This window comes from Sander lucioperca, chromosome 5 (assembly GCF_008315115.2).
Source record: "Sander lucioperca isolate FBNREF2018 chromosome 5, SLUC_FBN_1.2, whole genome shotgun sequence".
Classification (NCBI taxonomy): domain Eukaryota; kingdom Metazoa; phylum Chordata; class Actinopteri; order Perciformes; family Percidae; genus Sander; species Sander lucioperca.
The window spans coordinates 28,487,084-28,506,676 of NC_050177.1; the positions used below are offsets into that span (position 1 = coordinate 28,487,084).

A 19,593-nucleotide genomic window follows, 5' to 3' on the forward strand; every position below is an offset into this window, starting at 1 on the left:
AAGTAATGTCTTCTGTAGCACAAACAGGGCTGTTGACAGGAGCACTGATAATGTAGTCCAATGTTTCCTCTCTACTAATGACTGGACTGCTGCTGTCTACATGTTGTGTGTGCATGTGTGTGTTTGTGTGAAAGCGTTGGGTATAGCCTATAGATGTGATCAGCAGTTAATAGCCACCCTGGGTCTGCCTGAAACTGCCATTACCATTCAGGCACACACACACACACACACACACACACACACACACACACACACACACACACACACACACACACACACACAAAAGACAGAGAAATTACATTAACCATGCCTGATCGATGCAATGATTGGTCAATATTTAACCTTCATTACTGTTAGTTGCAATAAGAATAATACTATACTACTACTTTATACAGTGGTGGAATGTAACAGAGTACATTTACTCAAGTACTGTACTTAAGTACAAATTTGATGTACTTGTACAAAATGTGCAAAGTAGCACTACTTTGGACTGTCTTTGACTTTGAATAAACAAACGACAATTCCTGATTTTAAGGACGTTTCAGAATCCCACACATGCAAAGCACAACCAGCTACAGACAACAAGTGGCAGACAGAGTGAAACTAAGCTTTAGGAGCTTTCCATCTTTACTCCACCCTTTTACGTTGCATTCGGAGATCGACTCTTTTTGACTGGCGAGATGGCGGCGACCGGGAAAACCAACTGCTAAAATGAGTTGTTCAAAACCTTTCTTTTTAGTAAACTCTGTGTACACAAACAATGTTCTCAATGCTCGAGTTCATGTGTAGAGACCCTGGTGATACTTCAAGCAAAGTTTCATGTTGTGTCGAGCCTTCTTAGTGTTTTAAAAACAGTGATTTTGATGCGATCATAGTAGTGCCCCTAGCACTCCCATTCAAAAGGCCATTTGACCGAAAACGGTAATACGGTAAATCTTAAAAGTGGCGTTTCCGTCCTAATTATGCTTTTAAACGAAAGTTTGACTCGGGTACATTCACAAAAAGACCCTAGGTTGCATTTTAGCGAGAGTTACGCTGTAACATTTTCAATGCAGGACTTTTACTTGTAGTAGAGTATTTTCACAGTGTGGTGTTAGTACTTTTACTGAACTAAAGGATCTGAATACTTCTTCCACCACTTACTTTATATTACAAAGATTTCAGTGCATCTGCAGAAGAATAACCAACCTTGTTACTAGTAAAGCAGCTTAAACCTTACATTATGATTGGCTGAAAGGCCGAGCATTACACATTGTGGTAGCAGTAAGGGAGAAAGGATTGGGGGGAGTAAAGCAGTGTTATGCAGGTGAAGAAATCAACATTACATTATAATACCTGCACTTTTTGGATACATCTTAATATTTGTTTTAGGTACCTGATGCATTTTAGTTGTTAATTACATATTTCAGATTAGGCTATGCTATGCCAGATTGTCTGAGTTTAAAAGAAGTATTTGTAAAAATTCATTAAGTGTAATTTGTAGTCTGTGAAAACCTTCTTTTTTTTACCAGTTAGTCAGATGTGTCAACTGAACACAACAACCTACCTATTTGTAACAACATTAGTTAGCAAAGGATTTTTTTCTGAAGCTGTGAGTAGAAAAAGACATTTCATTGGCTCATTATGAGTGATCATTTGAATTAACAAGAAACAACAAGGCAGAAATAAAACTGTTGGCGGGTCTACTTCAAAACAGACACTACCCACTTATTACTTATATAAGTTATCGGAGTGATGACAGGAATTTTTAGAGATGCTTAAACAACATTTGTTCTATTTTTGTGTATAAGTGTGTGTTTTACCTTGAAAAGTGACCGGCACACATACTCATACACCATATTCTTCAAGCTGGCCTCCAAAGCAGCAATCCTGGCGTCAGTAATCTCTGCTTCCTAAAATTCACACACACACACACACACACACACACACACACACACACACACACACACACACACAAAGGTGAGACCAGAAGGAAAACAATCCAATAGCAATACAGAAACAGAAGAATTAAAGCATGAGAATCAGACACAGAGAGAATGCCAGAGAAATAGATGGGGAATGCTGAGAAAAAGAGAAATTATGATGGATTTCTCTGTTTCTGTCCCCTATTCACAGTTCATCATGTCTGTCCCTTTGTTTCTCCTGCTTGGATCTCTGTTTGAGGTTTTCTGCAAGCATCTATTTCATGTAAAAACCTGTGTTTAATGTTAGCACTTTGTGTATATGGTACCTGAGCGTATAGTACGTTGTTTGTGTATGCTAATGTTTTTGTGTGTGTAAACTGAAAAGAAGACTTTTCAATGTGTTATGTTAGACATGAGAGGTTAAAATTATCTTCTAAATCTCGGGAACCATCTGCAGCTCATGGCAAATTAAACTTGCTCATTCAATACAACAAACCAAAAGATACAAACGAAGCTAAAGTCCATGCATCAATGCAGAATTCTGACCACACTCACTGAATTTGTCCAGAAGTCTCTCTCTCTCTCTCACACACACACACACACACACACACACACACACACACACACACACACTAGTGACCAGCTGCTGCCTGGTGACATTCTTGGATGACAGCACTGACTCTAACAACCCACACAGGATTTGGGGAATCAGTGCTCAATCTTTCAACCCAGTGTGTGTGTGTGTGTGTGTGTGTGTGTGTGTGTGTGTGTGTGTGTGTGTGGGGCACTTGCGCATGCATGTGTGCGTGCGCGCTGGTTATCAGACAGTGTTTAGGGCTCAGATGGAGAACAGCAGTGTGATAGACAGTCCATGATGGTCTCCAGCTGCACAGGTCAGACTGAGATAAACACACTGAAAACAAACGAGCTGAAATAAGTCAAGCTGACCTAAACTGAAATAAAATCATCTAAAATAATTGAAATAAAGTAAATGGAGTTAAGCTAAAATAAGTTAAACTAAACATTGTCAAACTAAAAAAGAACCTTGCATTTATTCTGAACCAATTGTACAAAAAGCCCTACTTCTAGAACTGACACAAATAACATTGTAGATTAATAATACTGTATGAATTAATGTCTATACCTCGAAAGAAATAGTCCAGCACAAACCCCCTGTAAAATGGTGAATTGTTGTTTTTACACTTCGTTTTTGTACGGATTAAACGATATACAAAGAAAAGAAAAAAGTTTGTTGTACTTTTCTTTTGGACTAATTACAAAGCAATGATGGCACACATGGTCCCATGAGTGAGGTCAACTAACTCATAAACAGAAACGCAGTTTATACTTGAAGCAGATTTTAGGAGAGGAGCATTGCTATTTTAGACAGTTTCCTAAAAAATGTTAAGGAGAAGAATTGGCTCTACAATGTTGTCCAAATTGTGTTACCCTATATGCTATGACTGCCAAACTGTAATGGGTGTGCCAGAAAACTTACTTTTGAATTTGCATATTAGTATTTTTTAGGGCTGTCAAAATAACGCGTTAATTTCGATTAATTAATCTGAGAAAAAATAACGCGTTAAAAAAAATAACGCAGATTAATCCATTCCATATTGACGTTTGACCCGGAGCCGTTCTAGCCACCATTGGACTGTAAAATAAATGAGGGAGACAAGAATGTGCTGCCTGGATCATTGTTTGGAACATTTACAACACTACACTATACACTATACTCAACAGCAGCTAACGTTAGCCTACCGCTAGCTAGTAGCTGGATTAAAAATGGTTACAATGCTGACAGCTAACGCTAAACGGTGTAAAATTTGACTGTGTTTTACTATAGAGGATTCAACACCGGGGTGTAACAATCTGCAGCTGACGTCGGAAAAACAACACAGACGGTGCGTTCAGGAAACTGGTAAACTTGAAAAAGCATTTGAAGTTATTGTAAATGTCCTTTTCCCATCTGGTGGTCGTTTTTGTCGTTCAACAGCAATTTACTAGTGAAATAAGTTATTGTTATTGTTATACATTATTATTAAATCAATTAATTTTGACCATATGGCCTTAGCAATAAACAAGCCGTTCTTTAATGTCACCAACTGTTGTTTAGTACCCTTTTTTTTGTTTTCTTTTTTACTTTCTTAAAATGTATCGGTTCAGGCACCGTTAATTATGTATGCGATTAATTTTCTAATTAAAAATGTTTTAATCGATTGACAGCCCTAGTATTTTTGTTTATGTATTGCATAATTTATTAATTAGTCTAGTTACATGAAGGTGTGGTATTGATATTGGTTTCAGTTCAAGGGCATATTGTTTGGAACCATGTTAACATCAACTGTATTGGATGAAAATGGAAGTACTGTAAGAGTTGTGTGTCATCCAGTCACCTTCTTGGCCTGAAGAGCCCTTTGGAAGAGGCGTAGAAAAGAAGCAAGGCTGAAGCGGTACATGTTGTTGATCTTCGACAGGTCTGTGATGACAAAATACATCTTGCTGGCACTCTCTGCAAGAGGCAGGTAGGCATCCCGCTCCTTAAAATAAAAAAGCAAGGAGAAAGCGACAAGAAAGTGAGAAAGGACATAGAGAAAGGGGGAGGGAAGAAACCAAGAGGAAGCAGAAAAAGAACCACATATGTTTTAGAGAGTTCCAGAAAATACCACAAGTTCCAGAAAATACCACAAATGGATACATGGCAGGGAAAGGGACTTATATGGGGATGGATACGAAGAAAAGTAGAATCGAAAATGTCTATTTCAATCGAGATGGAAGGAGAGAGAGAGAGAGAGAGAGAGAGAGAGAGAGAGAGAGAGAGAGAGAGAGAGAGAGAGAGAAATGAGGATAGACATGAGGTGTGATAAGACAGGAAATGTGAGAAAAAACAGGGATGTCCATATGAGAAAGACAGAAACGGAAGAGATAAATAAATAATTAAAAGCAACTGAGAGAAAAGTACAAAAACAGTTCTGATGTAACACTGCACCCTAGAGGATAATGATGTAATGAATCTGCAATAGTTCTTTGCTTGTGCATCTGGGCAATCTGATATCTGTAGCAGTTTGTGCTGTTGAGCTAAAAAGCTTGTGCCCAAAAACTAGATTATACTGCATCATTGAAACTAATAGCCTACCCTTTTTTTAATTTCATTAAAAGTATTGAACATACGATGATAATTTGTTCCAGAAAGTACACAAAACTACAAAAGTGGGGTCATTTTACATTTGCAGACTGGGAATAAATGTCATTATACATTCAAAACGTTCTGTCTCTGTCTGAATCTGTCAGTCGTTATCTATGTACTTTCTCTGTATATCTGCCATGTGTGCTCGCTATCTGTCTGTCTCTCTCTCTCTCCGTCACAGCCCTCAATCTCCATTGCCATTCTATTTGTCTGTCTCTCTCTCTCTTATCAGTGAATTAGATGAGTATAGCAGTTGTTGTGGTTATTACACTACAGTGATCCACTGGGTAATACTGATTCTCTTCTGACACCTGTTTTTAATTTTTTCATGACCAATCCAGCTTTTAAAAATGAATCATAAGACTTAAACAATGGTGCAAGGAGAGAGGCCATAAAACTGTTATTCAGATTGTGTGTGTGTGTGTGTGTGTGTGTGTGTGTGTGTGCCTGTGATACAGTACCTGGTCAAGGGATGCCTGCAGCCTGTGTGATTCCAGCAGTGACTCCTGGATCAGGGCACTGCTTGCCTTGGTCTGGTTCAGACTCTCTATCAGCTCCCTGTTCTCCAGGATATTACCCTGAGCTGTAGCCAGGGTCTGACACAGGAAAAAAAGAGATGAAGGTTTATTACTCATAAAAGTCTCCTCTATGACATATAAAAAGTCTTAAGAAACCCACTGGTGGTAAGTATTGAAAAATACTGAAATCGGTGATGCCAATTTCCCATTGCAGCCCATGTTAAAGGGAGACAACACAGGTGAATAGGGAAAATATTTTAACTAACAGATCTCGATGAAACTTCCCCAGTTGATTACTTACATTAAGACAATACTTTTTTCTATTACAAGTTTTCTGAACTTTATGTTCAATTATGCAAATTAGGCATTGTCTAATTAAATAAGTGCTTATTTGCATATATAAGTGCATAATTAAGTAAGTGTTTCAGTATTTTTCAACTTGGACCCTATTTTCCCATGCATTTGGTGTCTAAGTGACTAACATGAACCAAAATCTTTGACATCTTTTGAAATCTTTTGAAATATGTGGTCCAGTATTGAGTGAGAATGCTGTAACCAGCAGCTTCAAAACAAGCTGCAATGTAAAATGCACACCTTCAGTTAGCGTCCACTAAAAGCACTGATTTGCCACCGACAGGCTCAGATTATTATTCTAAAGTGTCTGGCAAAATTATGGAGAGGATCCTTACAGAGATAGTCCTTTTTGTTTAACATAAAACAGCCCCGAAATCACCATCACCAAACCCACCAGACTCCATGTAAATAAACAGAACTTTTATCATCGTAAAAAAGACAGCAACAAAATTAAACTATCAATAGCTGTATTGCTTCGTCTTTCCACTATTCCAACAATCACCACTCTGGTTTGGTTGAAATAAACCCTAATTTCACCCATTTACATGTGAATATACGCTGGCTCTATACACGCTAAAAGTACTGTTTATTTGAATAATTTCATGTTAAAAATCTGTGTTTTCCCAACGCTGTTCAGCTCTTTGGCCGAGGGGCTGCTAACCGAGCTTCTGCTAACGTTAGCTCAGCTTGTTTCTCTGATAACTTAAGATCCAAACGGCCGATGACTAAAATCCCTCATCCAGTTAAAATATATATTTAAAAACAAAGGGGTTTCAGCACTAACCCTAAGATCTAAAAAGTGTATCGAAAAAATGTGGCTTAAAACTGGGTAAAAAGTCAATTTCTAGCAAACAACCATGCGCTAGGGAGATACCAACCAAATGAGGGTTGTGTCCTTAATTAAAATGACAGATTTCTCTGGTTTTGAACATTGTCGGAAACATATACAAAATATATAACATAGGTCTAGTTGTTTTAAGACATTTTAATGCAGAAATTCTACATATTATATCTTTAACCCTTGTGTTGTCTTCCTGTCGACCATGCATTTGTTGTCCTCCAACAAAATTAACTCCCGGTCTGTTTTGCCTTTTTATAAAGCATAAAATATAGTATCACCCAATTCTATTGTGCACCTTCTAGCCAACTTCATTCCAACTTATTACCAATTGTTTTACACTTTTTTTAATTTATTTTTATTTATGGTCAATAAACCACATTTACAGTACATGAAATTATACCTTATTTTGGAGTAAAATAGGCAGAAATTATGAATTATTTTCACTATAGTGAAGATCAGATGAATATATGATGATGGGTTATCACAGACTGGTATATGTCAATGTTTAGTCAGGAAACAGTTTTGAAACCATTTTATTATTTTGAATGGTAGAACATATTTCTGATAAAGGAACTTTGAAAATGGGTCAAATTTGACCCGAAGACAACACAAGGGTTAAGAAGGCTGGGTGGTGCAGAGGAAAAAACACTCCACCACAACAACAGAGACATGGGTTCTTGATATGGGACTTGGCTGAGTGCTCAATCAAACTCATCTGGCAGTGTTCACGGGAGGGAAGCCAGTGACAGATCCCATCCATGTTGCAGCACAAGAAACTCATCCTGCTTGGTCAGTACACAATAGGCTCGTTCGAGATGAGCCAAGCCCAATGCATGCCAGTTAGATTTGTGTCCAACTTGATCCAGACTTGCTCTGACGTCATGCACACATGGGCAACGATAACCTCACGAGATCAAGGCGGCCGCAGGTTTGAGACGCAGGCAACACAGTTGCTTTTCACCGACTGCAAGACCCAGGCGGACCCAGGGCATGACGGGAAACGCATGGCTCTCACCTGATCTAACAGCTGATTGGTTCAGAATCGACTCAACATGATGACGTTTTATATAAAGTTTTTATAGTTTTTTTTTAATTAGAGGGATTTTAATTGCTATTTGTCTGATTGAAAGGCTAATTCTGTACAGCACACATGTTGTGCGGCTGATGGTGACGTTAACAAATTTGAGAGACTAAATCCATTCAGATTAAAGATCATCTACAGTCTGTTGTTTATTAACATCAGCAACAGATCGCATGGAGAGCATTTTAACAGCTACTCTGTCATAGTTAAAACAACTGGAGACTGCGTACAAGCTGATATATGGGTCTGATAACATTTTAATGAATCGGAACAGGATATGAGTGTTTCTGTGACTTCCTGTTCAGAATGAAGGCTGCTGGAAACGGCTGGAAACTGTTCGACTTGACAGAGGCCCAGTTCTTCTTGAACAAGCCTATTGTCTCATTCTGTCTACTACACCCTCCTCAAACCAACAGTCAAAACTAGCAACAACATGGTCTGTAGTGCAGGAAGAACATTCTGAATTGGGAGAAAAGGGAGTCGCACTCTGATTTTTCAACATTGTCTAATGATCATATAAAGCTAAATGTTTTATCACTGGGGTACATGATTGTCTTTTTGTAAGTACAAATGGTAGGCATACTGTAATATACATAATGCAGCATAGGTTACTGCCCCAGCAACAGGCTCTACAAGTACCCCAAAAGTTAAGAATTCTCAACTTCTTTGTTGTCACAGTGTATGCTATATGTCTGCATGTGTACCTCTAATAGTGATTCTTCCAGCTGAGCCAGCTGTATCTTCTTGTCTTCCTCTTGTTGTAGCAGTCTTGTTTTTTCAGTCTCCAATTCTGGCTTCTCCTGCTGGATGGTCAAGGCTAGCAGCTAACACAAAGACACACAAAAACAAATGGGCAAGTGGACACACGAAATGACTACAGAAACAGACAGTACATGCTCTGTATATACACTGTATTATTACTCTGTAAAGACACTTGTTCCACATGGATTTTGTCGTGAAGCACTAAATTGAGTCAAACTGCTGAAAAACAGAAAATTCTGCAGCACATTTGAAGCTATGGTCACAATACAAGGAGACCAAACCTTTTATTCAATTGTATTGGTTTATTTTACCAAAGACTAGCACAGACTATGGCCTTACACACCATGAAGTTTAATCAATGCTGCTCCAATAAAGTGTCAACAAAAATGAACATAGATTCACAAAGAAACCATTTACTGCTAGGGTATTATAGTAGATTGTGTATGTGAGTGTGGGTTACATGGGTTACCTGTCCTCGCAAGCCTGCTCTGGTGGTAGTGAAGTTGACCTCTGTTACCACGGAAATGGCATCAGGGGGGAGGAAAGGGGTGGGATTCCGTGTTGCCAGGAAGAGACGGAAGTCCTCATTGTAATCAATGACCTTGTCTCCTATCTGAACCACATATCTAGGACCTGTGTGTGTATATGTGTATATGTGTATATGTGTGTGTGTGTGTGTGTGTGTGTGTGTGTGTGTGTGTGTGTGTGTGTGTGTGTGCATGTGTCGAAGTTGGACAGAAAGAAAAGGTCTCTGTTAACAACTTATACTGTATCATACAGACTTGCAACTTTGTCCTTAGTGTACACTTTAAATCCTATCCTGTCTTCTCGATGTCTGCAATGCAGTACTGCCATGCCTTTGTCTCGCCTCTTTTTTCAAACCTGTTCAACACTACTTTTAAGTGGATAGGTTGCCCTTTCTTACACTTTCTCTGCCCCCACTCTTTTCAATTCAGCTTCAAATAGACAACCACCTCTCCCTGGATGAATCTGAGCCTTATGAATCACCCTCATTTTCACAGGTATGTCCAATCTCTGTACAGCTATGAGTCTAGTGACTTTCCCTCATGGCTGCATTTTGTCAGACAGAAAAAGTAACATAGTCAACAATTAAGAATTAATTTGCATTGATATATTACATATCATAAGCAGAAGTGTAGACAAAGAAGAGCCAGGTTCTGTTCATGGTTTCTGCCTGTTGCTGCTGCAACACCAAGTGCATTTGCCCTTGGAGGAATTGTTGGGTGTCTATAAGTGTGATCTAGACCCACTCTGGAAAGTGTCCTGAGATAACTACTGTTGTGATTTGACACTATAAATAAAATTGAATTGACGTTCAGGCAACATCTCTCAAATAGGATTGCACTACAGTTCAGAAAAAGTGGTTGTCAGATAGAGGCGAGCAGTAAGCTTTTTAGTTAGAAACCAGTGGTTGGTTATACAGAATAAATTATTTGTCCCACACCCACTTTGCATGAAAATGGTGTTTGTGAATGTGTGCATACCCTGTGCTATGAGTTCCCTCCTCAGCAGTGGGTAGAGCACAGGTTCAACTCCATCCATCTCTTGGATGATAAGGGTTTTTCCAAATCTGACCGCCAGCTCCAGGGATGTCATGAAGTTACTATCCTATAGAGAGCATAATTGTAAGAATACCTTGAATTCCAGTATTGGTTCCACTTGGAAGCACTTTAAAGAAATGTTCGACAGCAATGGCTTAACAGACTCCTGCAGACATAAAATTGACCTCACCGATAGGTTAGGTTTAGAGTTGATTGATTTGAACATATCACCTCTATGAAAATGAGTTTGCAAATGCAACAAAATAGTTAATGATAATGTGTGTCTTCTTTATGATGTATGTGTGTGTGTGTGTGTGTGTGTGTGTGTGTGTGTGTGTGTGTGTGTGTGTGTGTGTGTGTGTTTACCTGTTGGTTGATAACCTCTAATCTGTGCTGTTGGAGATGTGTGCGAAGCCACTCTGTAGCTCGGGATGACGGGTCGATCAGGAATGGACAGGACACACTCTGAGTATAGAACAACGATGAAGAACTGTGTTTCAATTTGAAGTAATAATCTCGAAGATTTTCATTTAAGTCACTATCTATTGAAGATTAAGGGATAGTTTTACTTTTACAAAAGAGGCTGATTGAATGAGATGACTCGGTTGTCAGTTGTCCACTATACAGTCTGCGTGTATGTGTGTGTGTGTGTATATATATATATATATATATATATATATATATATATATATATATATATATATATATATATATATATATATATATATATATATGTATATACATATAAATGTGTGTGTGTTCATTTTCATAATGTGCATGGTACTGTAGTTTAAGTATATATATCAATAATCACAAACTTGTACAGGGGAAACACACAGAGACAGTGAAAGAAACAGAGAGGCTACACTTCACTAAGTGTGGGCTATAAGAATGAATGATGGAACAACTTCTTACCCTTAACATGAGTGCATTGATCTGAAGGCAGCAATAGTAAAAACAAAGCACAATACAGACAAATGGAGGACAGATGAATGGTAACAAGGGCAGAATTCTTGATAATATGGAGATTGGCTGTTAAAAGTAAATGCTGTAGTTGTATTAAAGTGCATTTAACGCTTAAGACAAACACTTATTGTAAGCTAATAAAAGAATAATTATTACAATATATAGCAATATATACATACACCCTTGTGTGTCAAAGTAGAACTGGAATCAAGAGAATTGAAACAAAAGTAGAGAAATGAATGAGATTTGATAGAAATTGTCTAACCTGTAGTATGACAAGTGCATTCTCCATGGAGAGGTCATCAGATGGCAGCCCTTGACTCTTCCAGATCAACTGCTCACTCTCCGAGCACAGGAATGACCGCAAGTCAAACTCTGATACAAACACACACAACACAACTTAGCTGCCTTTGTAGTATGACACTAACACCTGAGGAACAAGCTTATTTGTCACTTTTATTTTTACTGACTGAAAACAGTGTTGGTAATTGTAATCAAACCTCAGATATTGCAGTTACTGACAACAAGTCCCAATTCATCAATTGTACCTAAACACATTATATTACACTTTAAGTGGGGTCACTGGGTAAATCTTGATAACCAATTAGTGGAGAAGCCATTTGAAGGACATAAGGATTTAGGAACGATAGTGGGTCAACTAGATGACTCAGCTTTTTGGAATTTAAATGCACATCTGAAGCCCTCTGGGAAACAGGCTGTCAAGCAGAATTATATGGTCAGAGCTATTAAGACAACAATTACACGTTTTGTTACACGTTTTACAGGTTCATTTGTGTGGATGGAATATTAATATCTGAATGGAAGCTGACAAATTATGGTGATTATTCTTGGCAGGTGAGAAGTAAAATCCAGTGCTTAAAAAACAGGATTATTAAGTACTTAATAGTTAAGTACTGTAATCCTTAATGAGTGAGTGTGTGAGTATTTTTTTACATTTATGATTGAAAATAAAGATGCTTTTATAAATGAGAGATTAAAGACAAAACATCAACATGACTGGGAAGCTAGGTAGTGATTTCGGTGTAAATTGTAGACTTGGAGTGTTAAATGGTTACTAGTTAACTAGTTAAATGGCAATCAAGCAATTTAAACACTGTATTATTATTTTTTTTTTTTAATCAGCACTCATATTTAGCAGACCCAGGAGCTGTGTGTGTTGTACCATATTTATCAACAGTGAATTTCACCATGTGTGTGGGTAGTAGTTTGCTTGTGTCGGCTGTTTAGCACAGGAGATGGCATATGCCGGTGCTTAGGTGTTAGTCAAGTATAAGTAGTAGTACAGTATATTTACTCTGTAGTCCAGATTGAGCCATCCATGTCTCTTGACAATGTCTTCTACGGTCTTCAGGAGCTGCAGACAGATACGTGATGAAGGCTGCAGCAAGCATGGCCCTCATAGGGAGCGTATCCAACTCATTCTTTATCTCAGACATCTGATAGAATAAGAGACAGGTAGGTGATTAGGGTGAACAAAGTATGAAAAGAGAAAGACAAGAGAGGGAAGGGCACCGCAAGGATTGAGAGGAATCAGAGGGAAGAATGTCAACAAAGGTAGGGATTAAAGAAGAAAAAATGGAAGAAAAAGAGAAGTGTAAGTAACTTGACCTAGGTGACACATCCGTCACACACTTGCACATTATGAGCTAATGTGACATTGCTGCTGTAATTTCTATGTTAATCAGGATTCCTTTGAGTCTAGTGGCATGTCAGGGGAGCACAAATGCACATGCATGTTTGACAAATAACTATGCATCAGGCTTAATTGTCAAGCCGTATGCTCACAGGACCATGTGATCTCTGGTCCACTGTATTAATACTGTCAAACATCCTGCCACATTTTGAACTTCAACTCCAAAGATGCATCTATTCCTGCACCACGTACTTTGTAGTTGTGTGTGCCCCTCTCTCTAAGTGGATCTCCCTTCCCTTGAAACACTTACACAACTTAGAGGCATCAACATATAGGGAATCACAGCTACTGCATAGTGTGTAAAAGAGTTAGGGATGAAGTGTGTATGTGTGTGTTTATGGAAATACGTGAGTAGAGAGTAAACTGTCTCTTTGGTGCAGGCCTTGAGGAAGGCAGTGAGTGTGAGGGTGTGTGTGTGTCGTGAGGGTGTGCGTCAGGAAGAGATTGAGTGTTTTAATTAAGGTGCAGACAGATGCTGAAAAGAGGAGTAAAAACAGCCAGAAGGGACTGATGACAAGAGGATACATCCCCCTGTCTCTCTCTCTCTCTCTCTCTCTCTCTCTCTCTCTCACACACACACACACACACACACACACACACACACACACACCTCCTGTTGCTCTTATATGGTAAATGAGCCCCTTTTCTTAGTACATCTGTGTAACCTCCCACACAAATACACACATCAACACACTCATACATCAAACTACCTGTGCGTTCCACCGCGTGTGTTCTCTGTCCAGTTGTGATATTAGCTGCTGGGCAGCAGTGATCGTGTCCTGAGCTTTTGTTACCTCAGCCTCCAACTTAGCTGCCTCTGTAGTATGACACTGAAACCTGAGGAAAAGAGTAAAGGGGAGGAAAAGAGATCAGTGAGTAATAGGTATATGTTTGATGTGGGATCTGACTGACACTCTGATAGTTGTTTAGTCTACCAAAGATAGATTAAATAGATTGAAAACATATAATTTATCTGATGTATAAACCATTTGTAGCTTCTTCCATGTCGTTGAAAGTTGAATACAAATGTGTACGTATGCCGTGATATTTGACAGACAATACAGTCTGTGAGGTAGGGTTAGGTGAGGTAAGGCAAGGCAACAAGAGACTACGGAAGGAGAAGGGAGGAGAGAGGACAGGAATTGATGGTGCAAGTAAGAAATCCTTCAGTTCAACTCACACACAAAAAAAAAATATTATACGAACAGGGATGGATACGAAGATAAATGGCAGGACAGGCGTTTGGAGAAAGCAAAGGTTGAAGATGTTGAAGAAAAGAGCAACAGAGAGAGCAAAAGGGCTCGGTGTGAAGTTGTTGAACTATGACCTGATAAGTAGTGAGACTGGCTAATGTCCAGCCAAAAGAAAGTAGAACAGACCTGCCCTTTAGGTATTATTAATTGTTTGTAACCTTGTTTATATAACTTAATGGTGGAAGAATACAGGCAGCAGAGCAGGAGGGATGCTGCATGGCTGTCAGTAACTGAAAGGGAGGGCAACTACGAAAAAGTGTATAATTTCTTTTCTTGTGGAATGCTGTTGTTAGCCTGCTAGCCGAGTTAGCTCCAGAAGATTTTGCAAGCTGCTGCATAATTTCCCATCATACCTGCTTTTCACCAGAGCTTGAAAGTAAATTTTGTTTTGCCAGTTTTGGTCTGGCCATGCTATTAAACAGAATGAGCAAGTTCTTGTCCTGTCCCTGATTGCTTCTGTTTGTTTTAGTTTTTTTCTACTTTAGTGAACTTGAAGTCAGGGCTAGTCATAAGGGAATGGTGGAATAATTTAAGTTATGGTTTAATACAACAATATTACAAGAGTCATTTATGACAAGGTAACAACCATTAGATTTTTTTTCACAGGTAAAATACAGTAGAAATGGAAGGATCAAAGGCTGGAAGAATAGTTAGAAAGTTGGAAGGAGGCATACTTCTCTTTCAACTCGTTGACTTTGGCTCCAACAGAGTTGAGCTGGTCCTCCAGCTTATTCTTCCTACTCTCCGTTTTCCTCAGGTTTCTGGACATACAGTACACCGCACACATACAGACAGACAGACAGACACACACACACACACACACACACACACACACACACAAAGGTATCATGTGTGTGTCTATGTCTTTCTCATGCATGAAGAGTATGTATGTGTATTCTATCTATAAATCCGGGAATGTGTGTGTGTGTGTGTGTGTTCCTACTCTAGTAGTCCGGCCTGCTCTCTCTCCAGTGGCTCTATCCTCTCTAGGACGTGGGAGTATTGGACGTTGGCTTTGACCCAGGCAGCCAGGGGAGCAGCTGCTGCACTTGCACGCTTTGCATTCTGGCCACAACAACAGCATCACAAGTCAGAAACAACTCAGTTATAACAGCAGGCACAAGACCATCTTCAGCCAACAAAAAAACAACAACAAGAGGTTAATACTGTAAACATACCCACCATATCCACCAACAATACATCTAATTCTTATTCTGCTATTGTGGCTAGCTGACCTTAGGATCGAAGGAGGCCTTGTTCCTGTTGAGAAGCTCTTCCACACTCTGGCGAATCTCAGGGGTGATGTTCCTCACCTCAAATGTAGCTATGTCCTCTCTCACACCACGCTTAGCCAGAAAGCTACAGAAAAAAGTGGAAAAGAACAAAACAAGGAAAAGAGAGAGGATTGGACATGAGCAGGTGACAAATAAAGCAAATAAATGCGTGTGAGAGTTTGATTTTACATGCCATGGCAATAAGGCAAAGTCAAGAAAAAACAGAGAGACAGATCATCAGAAAGGGAGATAGAATAAAGTGACTTTTTATCAAGAAAATGACAAAGTTAATGTTAATTCAAGCCTAATATTATGAGACGTAAATTTAAAGTAAAGCACAAACCATTGCAATTTATTCTCCTTGTTACTAATGACAAGTCGCCCCCCTCACATTTCTTTAGTTAAATATTATATAGATTTCTCCTTCTCTCCGTCCTTTCCTAGCTGTGCAAAACCTTTCATCCTCTGTCCATATTAGCACCCCATCACCTCCTCACACCTCTTTTTGGTAGCCCAAAAGGTGTTGAAGATCCTCGTCAGAATAATTACTCCCAACGGCATAACTTTCTCTTTATTTATCTATCCATCCTTCTTTTTCTCCCTTCTCTTGTCTATCCTTTACATATTCTTGCCATCTCTTCCCCCTCTCACCTCTTCATGCTGACCCAGGAGGTGTCGAAGATGCCCATCAGTCTCAGTACCCCCTCCAGGATGTCTCTGATGACATCAGGGGGCATGCGAAGGGAGCGGATTTCAGACAGAGCTTCAGGCTTGATGTTCCCAACTGCACGCTTTGCTTCATCTACCAAAGGCTAGAGTGCGGCAATGGTAAAAAGAGGAAGGGATACAGAAGTAAAGAAGGGATAAGTACAGCTGGGATGGCAAGTATAGAGAACGTAGAGGGCAGTTGTATGTATGTTTATTTTTAAAAATAATGTCATACTAACTGCACAAGTCAAACTCACCTGCACTTCCTTCAGCTCATGATCTATTTTGGCCTTTCTCTCTTCAATCTTGGACACTTCTTGAGCCATCTTCCCTTTTATCTTTTCCATTTCTGTCTTCTGGTCACCGGCATTCTGGATAACCAAAAAGATCATGCAATGTTTATTAACATTAACATTACATTATAACAACCTTTTAAGATGTAAAGGAGTACATGTTAGGTACCTCAATTTTGAGATGGGTCAGACATACAGCACCAGTTCTCTTCTGAGTAACAATTGAACTATTTGGTTTAGGAACATTTAGAGTAAAACACATAATTAAGGATGAAAAGAAAAGAAAATGAATGTTTAGCAGCCCAATTATCCTCTCTCTCACCTCTATATCCATTGAATCCCATCCTTTCAGTTCTCCCCTGTCAAGCCTTGACCTCTTCCTATATTCTTCATATTTCTCCTATTCCCTCTCCAAATCTAATTTTCCTTCTTCCTCCAATGCTTCCTACTCTGAATGTTTACATCGTCCCCAATCCTCACTCTTCCATCTAGTTTGTTTCCATTCTTCATCTCTTTGTCCCAGTCCTCCTCCTTTCCTCCCTCCCTGCTGTCTCCATCTCAACAGGAGACATAGCTGCTACAGCCCAAAGGAACAAGTCTAGTCGTTAATTATCACTCTGCAAACTGACTCTGGTGACAGTTTTTCCTTCTCTTGTTACTTCTCTCTCCCTCCTTCACTCCATCTCACTCAAAACGCCAATTCCCCACAGAGAGAAAGACTGAAGGATATCATAACTAATTAACAGGGTTCAACTTTCTATTTCCCTCCATACATCCTCCAGACAGAGCTAGCAGGAGGAAATGGAAACGTGGATATCAGGAGATAGAAAACTCTGGGTGAGAAGTCACAGAACAAACAAATGCGCATAGGCACACAAACTAAATAAATAGCATATTCACAGCAGGGGAGACAGTCATGGGAAATCCAGAAAAGTACCTTGTATAATGCAATGCAGATGAGGAGGAAGATTGAATGGGAGAGAGGCAAAAATAAGAAACTGGAAGAGAAGAAAAGAGAAGAGAAGAGAAGAGAAGAAAAGAGAAGAGAAGAGAAGAGAAGAGAAGAGAAGAGAAGAGAAGAGAAGAGAAGAGGGCTAGCAGGGAGGAGGGCCGTAGTGAGAGCTTAGAGGAGGATAGATATAACTTGGAGGAGACATGAAACCCTGCAGAACCTCTGACCTGCCTACACACTGACATACACAGAGTCACAAACATACATAAACACATAAGCACACACAAACCTGCATGGAAGTGGTAATTTCCTGCAGGGCAGAATCTGCCTCTTGTTGTTTAGTCTTCAGCAGTGCACTCTGCTCTGCAGCCCGCCTTTTCAACTCATCCACCAATGCTTTAGCTTCATTCAGCTTAGACACGCCTGCCTGCAGACACAAAGTCAAAGTCAAATGTAAGGTGTGAGAGATTTGAAATATGACTCAGATGTGCAAGTTAAAAAGAACAACCTAGAGAACTCTATAGCAAGTTCAACAGTGCTTTTAATTCTAAGGGCAACTGCCCACTTACAGACATGGCATTTCCAATTAAGATAAGCCTTTATCCTTTAAGCCTTTATTTTTTTGTTTATTAAAAACATTCAATAATTAATAAATCAAGACATAAGAATTTATCAGTGCTCAACATTTTGCCAAAACGCTACAGGTACATACTACTAATAAGGTTGGAGGAATATACCGGTTTCCCAGTATACAGTGGTATGAAAATTGACAGTTATCATTCGGTGTATATTTGCCTAAAGTATTGAAAAAAGTATTTTATTTATTTTACTTATTTTCAAGGAGACTTTTTACACATACTACCATTTTAAAATATGGTTTCAAGTTTCAATTATAGTAAAGCCAAATAAAACATTCTGTTTTCCATTCCTTTAAGGGTCATTGTAACTAATAATAATAATTATAATAAAATAATAATAATTGTGTAATACCGTATACCATGACATTTTTTGAAGACGGTTGTCTACCCGTGAAAATCTCATACTCTTGCAACCCTAACTACTAATGACTGTTTTAGTTTAGTTCTACTTACCTCATACATACAATATCTGTGCTTCACACCATAAGTTATTCTTAACCAGGTTCATAAACAACACCATACTTTTACTCTTATATTTTGAGATACACAAAAAAAACGTTTTTTTATTATCTTACACTTCTATGAAATTAACTTGTGGAAACCAATCAAACAAACACTTGGTGTGAGTACTTTTCCATGCATCTTTGTTCTTTGCGCATATGGACCTTGTACTATACTGTACATTTTGTACAATTACTATACATATATGTATGTATGTATGTATGTATGTACAGTATATTGTACCTGCAGATGCTGCTGTCTCGTTGTGAGCTGGCTCAGCTTCCGGTTAAATAATGCAGTGTAAACATGCAGAAAGGCCATGTACTGTCTGGGTGTTGCACCATGTTCTCTGCATGACTCATGGACCATCAGGAACAAACGGCACAAGTCTCCCTGAGCAGGCCCTGCTGAGAGCAAAGGATGAGGAAGATTGTAAGCACAAACAAATGTACAAGGTCAACTTCATAATATAAAACATAGCCAAACATAGCTAAAAACAATGTTATTGGGCTTCTGACTTACTTCCCTATCAAAAAATGAAAAATGAAAAAATAGTTGTATTTTAAAGGTGAAGAATGTATGGTTAACATACCTTCTTGCCAGTGGTAGAAATTATTATTTATCCACTGATTATTTGCAAAAAAGAATCCATTTTCAGCTTTTGAAGTTACAGTACTGATATTGTAATCATGATAACTGGAAGACTGTAAGATTAAATTATCTACAAATTACATCCACGGACGAGTAGTACAATTACAATTACAACATAATTTAAAGCCAGCATACAATTTAAAATAAGAACAATTCTACACCTTTGCTATAAGCACATGTGCTCCTACCTGAGCTTTTCCCCTTTGTGGCCCTTTCATTCTCCTCCCCTCCTCCTTCAGTCTTTGCCAGCAGCAGCTCAGGAATCTGACAAGGTATAGATTTATACTCCAGATGTTAAATGTATATAGAAAGCATTGACGCATGCATTAAAAACTTTCTTATCTCATATGCATTTAAAGAATATTGTATTGTTTTTAATTTTAAATATCAGGTTCCACAGCTAAGCAAGTTTTCTTCTTCAGCCCTACATTTAT

At 38.8% G+C, this 19,593-nt stretch overlaps 1 protein-coding gene across 5 annotated transcripts in view; it reads right to left on the minus strand.

Annotated features, from left to right (window-relative positions):
* The window catches only part of LOC116048249 (cytoplasmic dynein 2 heavy chain 1), a 112,650-nt gene that overhangs the window by 51,077 nt on the left and 41,980 nt on the right, over positions 1–19,593 (minus strand). For 3 of the 5 annotated variants that reach the window (XM_031297228.2, XM_031297223.2, XM_031297226.2), the window contains exons 58-76: positions 19,348–19,423; positions 18,752–18,915; positions 17,659–17,796; positions 16,382–16,495; positions 16,068–16,228; positions 15,378–15,501; positions 15,086–15,207; positions 14,817–14,903; positions 13,600–13,726; positions 12,491–12,632; positions 11,441–11,550; positions 11,125–11,145; positions 10,576–10,674; positions 10,153–10,276; positions 9,117–9,280; positions 8,590–8,709; positions 5,553–5,687; positions 4,301–4,444; positions 1,803–1,892 (exon numbers count right to left, since the gene is read on the minus strand). In XM_031297228.2, the coding sequence (XP_031153088.1) occupies positions 1,803–1,892; positions 4,301–4,444; positions 5,553–5,687; positions 8,590–8,709; positions 9,117–9,280; positions 10,153–10,276; positions 10,576–10,674; positions 11,125–11,145; positions 11,441–11,550; positions 12,491–12,632; positions 13,600–13,726; positions 14,817–14,903; positions 15,086–15,207; positions 15,378–15,501; positions 16,068–16,228; positions 16,382–16,495; positions 17,659–17,796; positions 18,752–18,915; positions 19,348–19,423 (2,262 nt within the window). The remainder of the gene's footprint in view (positions 1–1,802; positions 1,893–4,300; positions 4,445–5,552; positions 5,688–8,589; positions 8,710–9,116; positions 9,281–10,152; positions 10,277–10,575; positions 10,675–11,124; positions 11,146–11,440; positions 11,551–12,490; positions 12,633–13,599; positions 13,727–14,816; positions 14,904–15,085; positions 15,208–15,377; positions 15,502–16,067; positions 16,229–16,381; positions 16,496–17,658; positions 17,797–18,751; positions 18,916–19,347; positions 19,424–19,593) is intronic. The other 2 variants (XM_031297227.2, XM_031297229.2) reach the window with 2 other exon arrangements.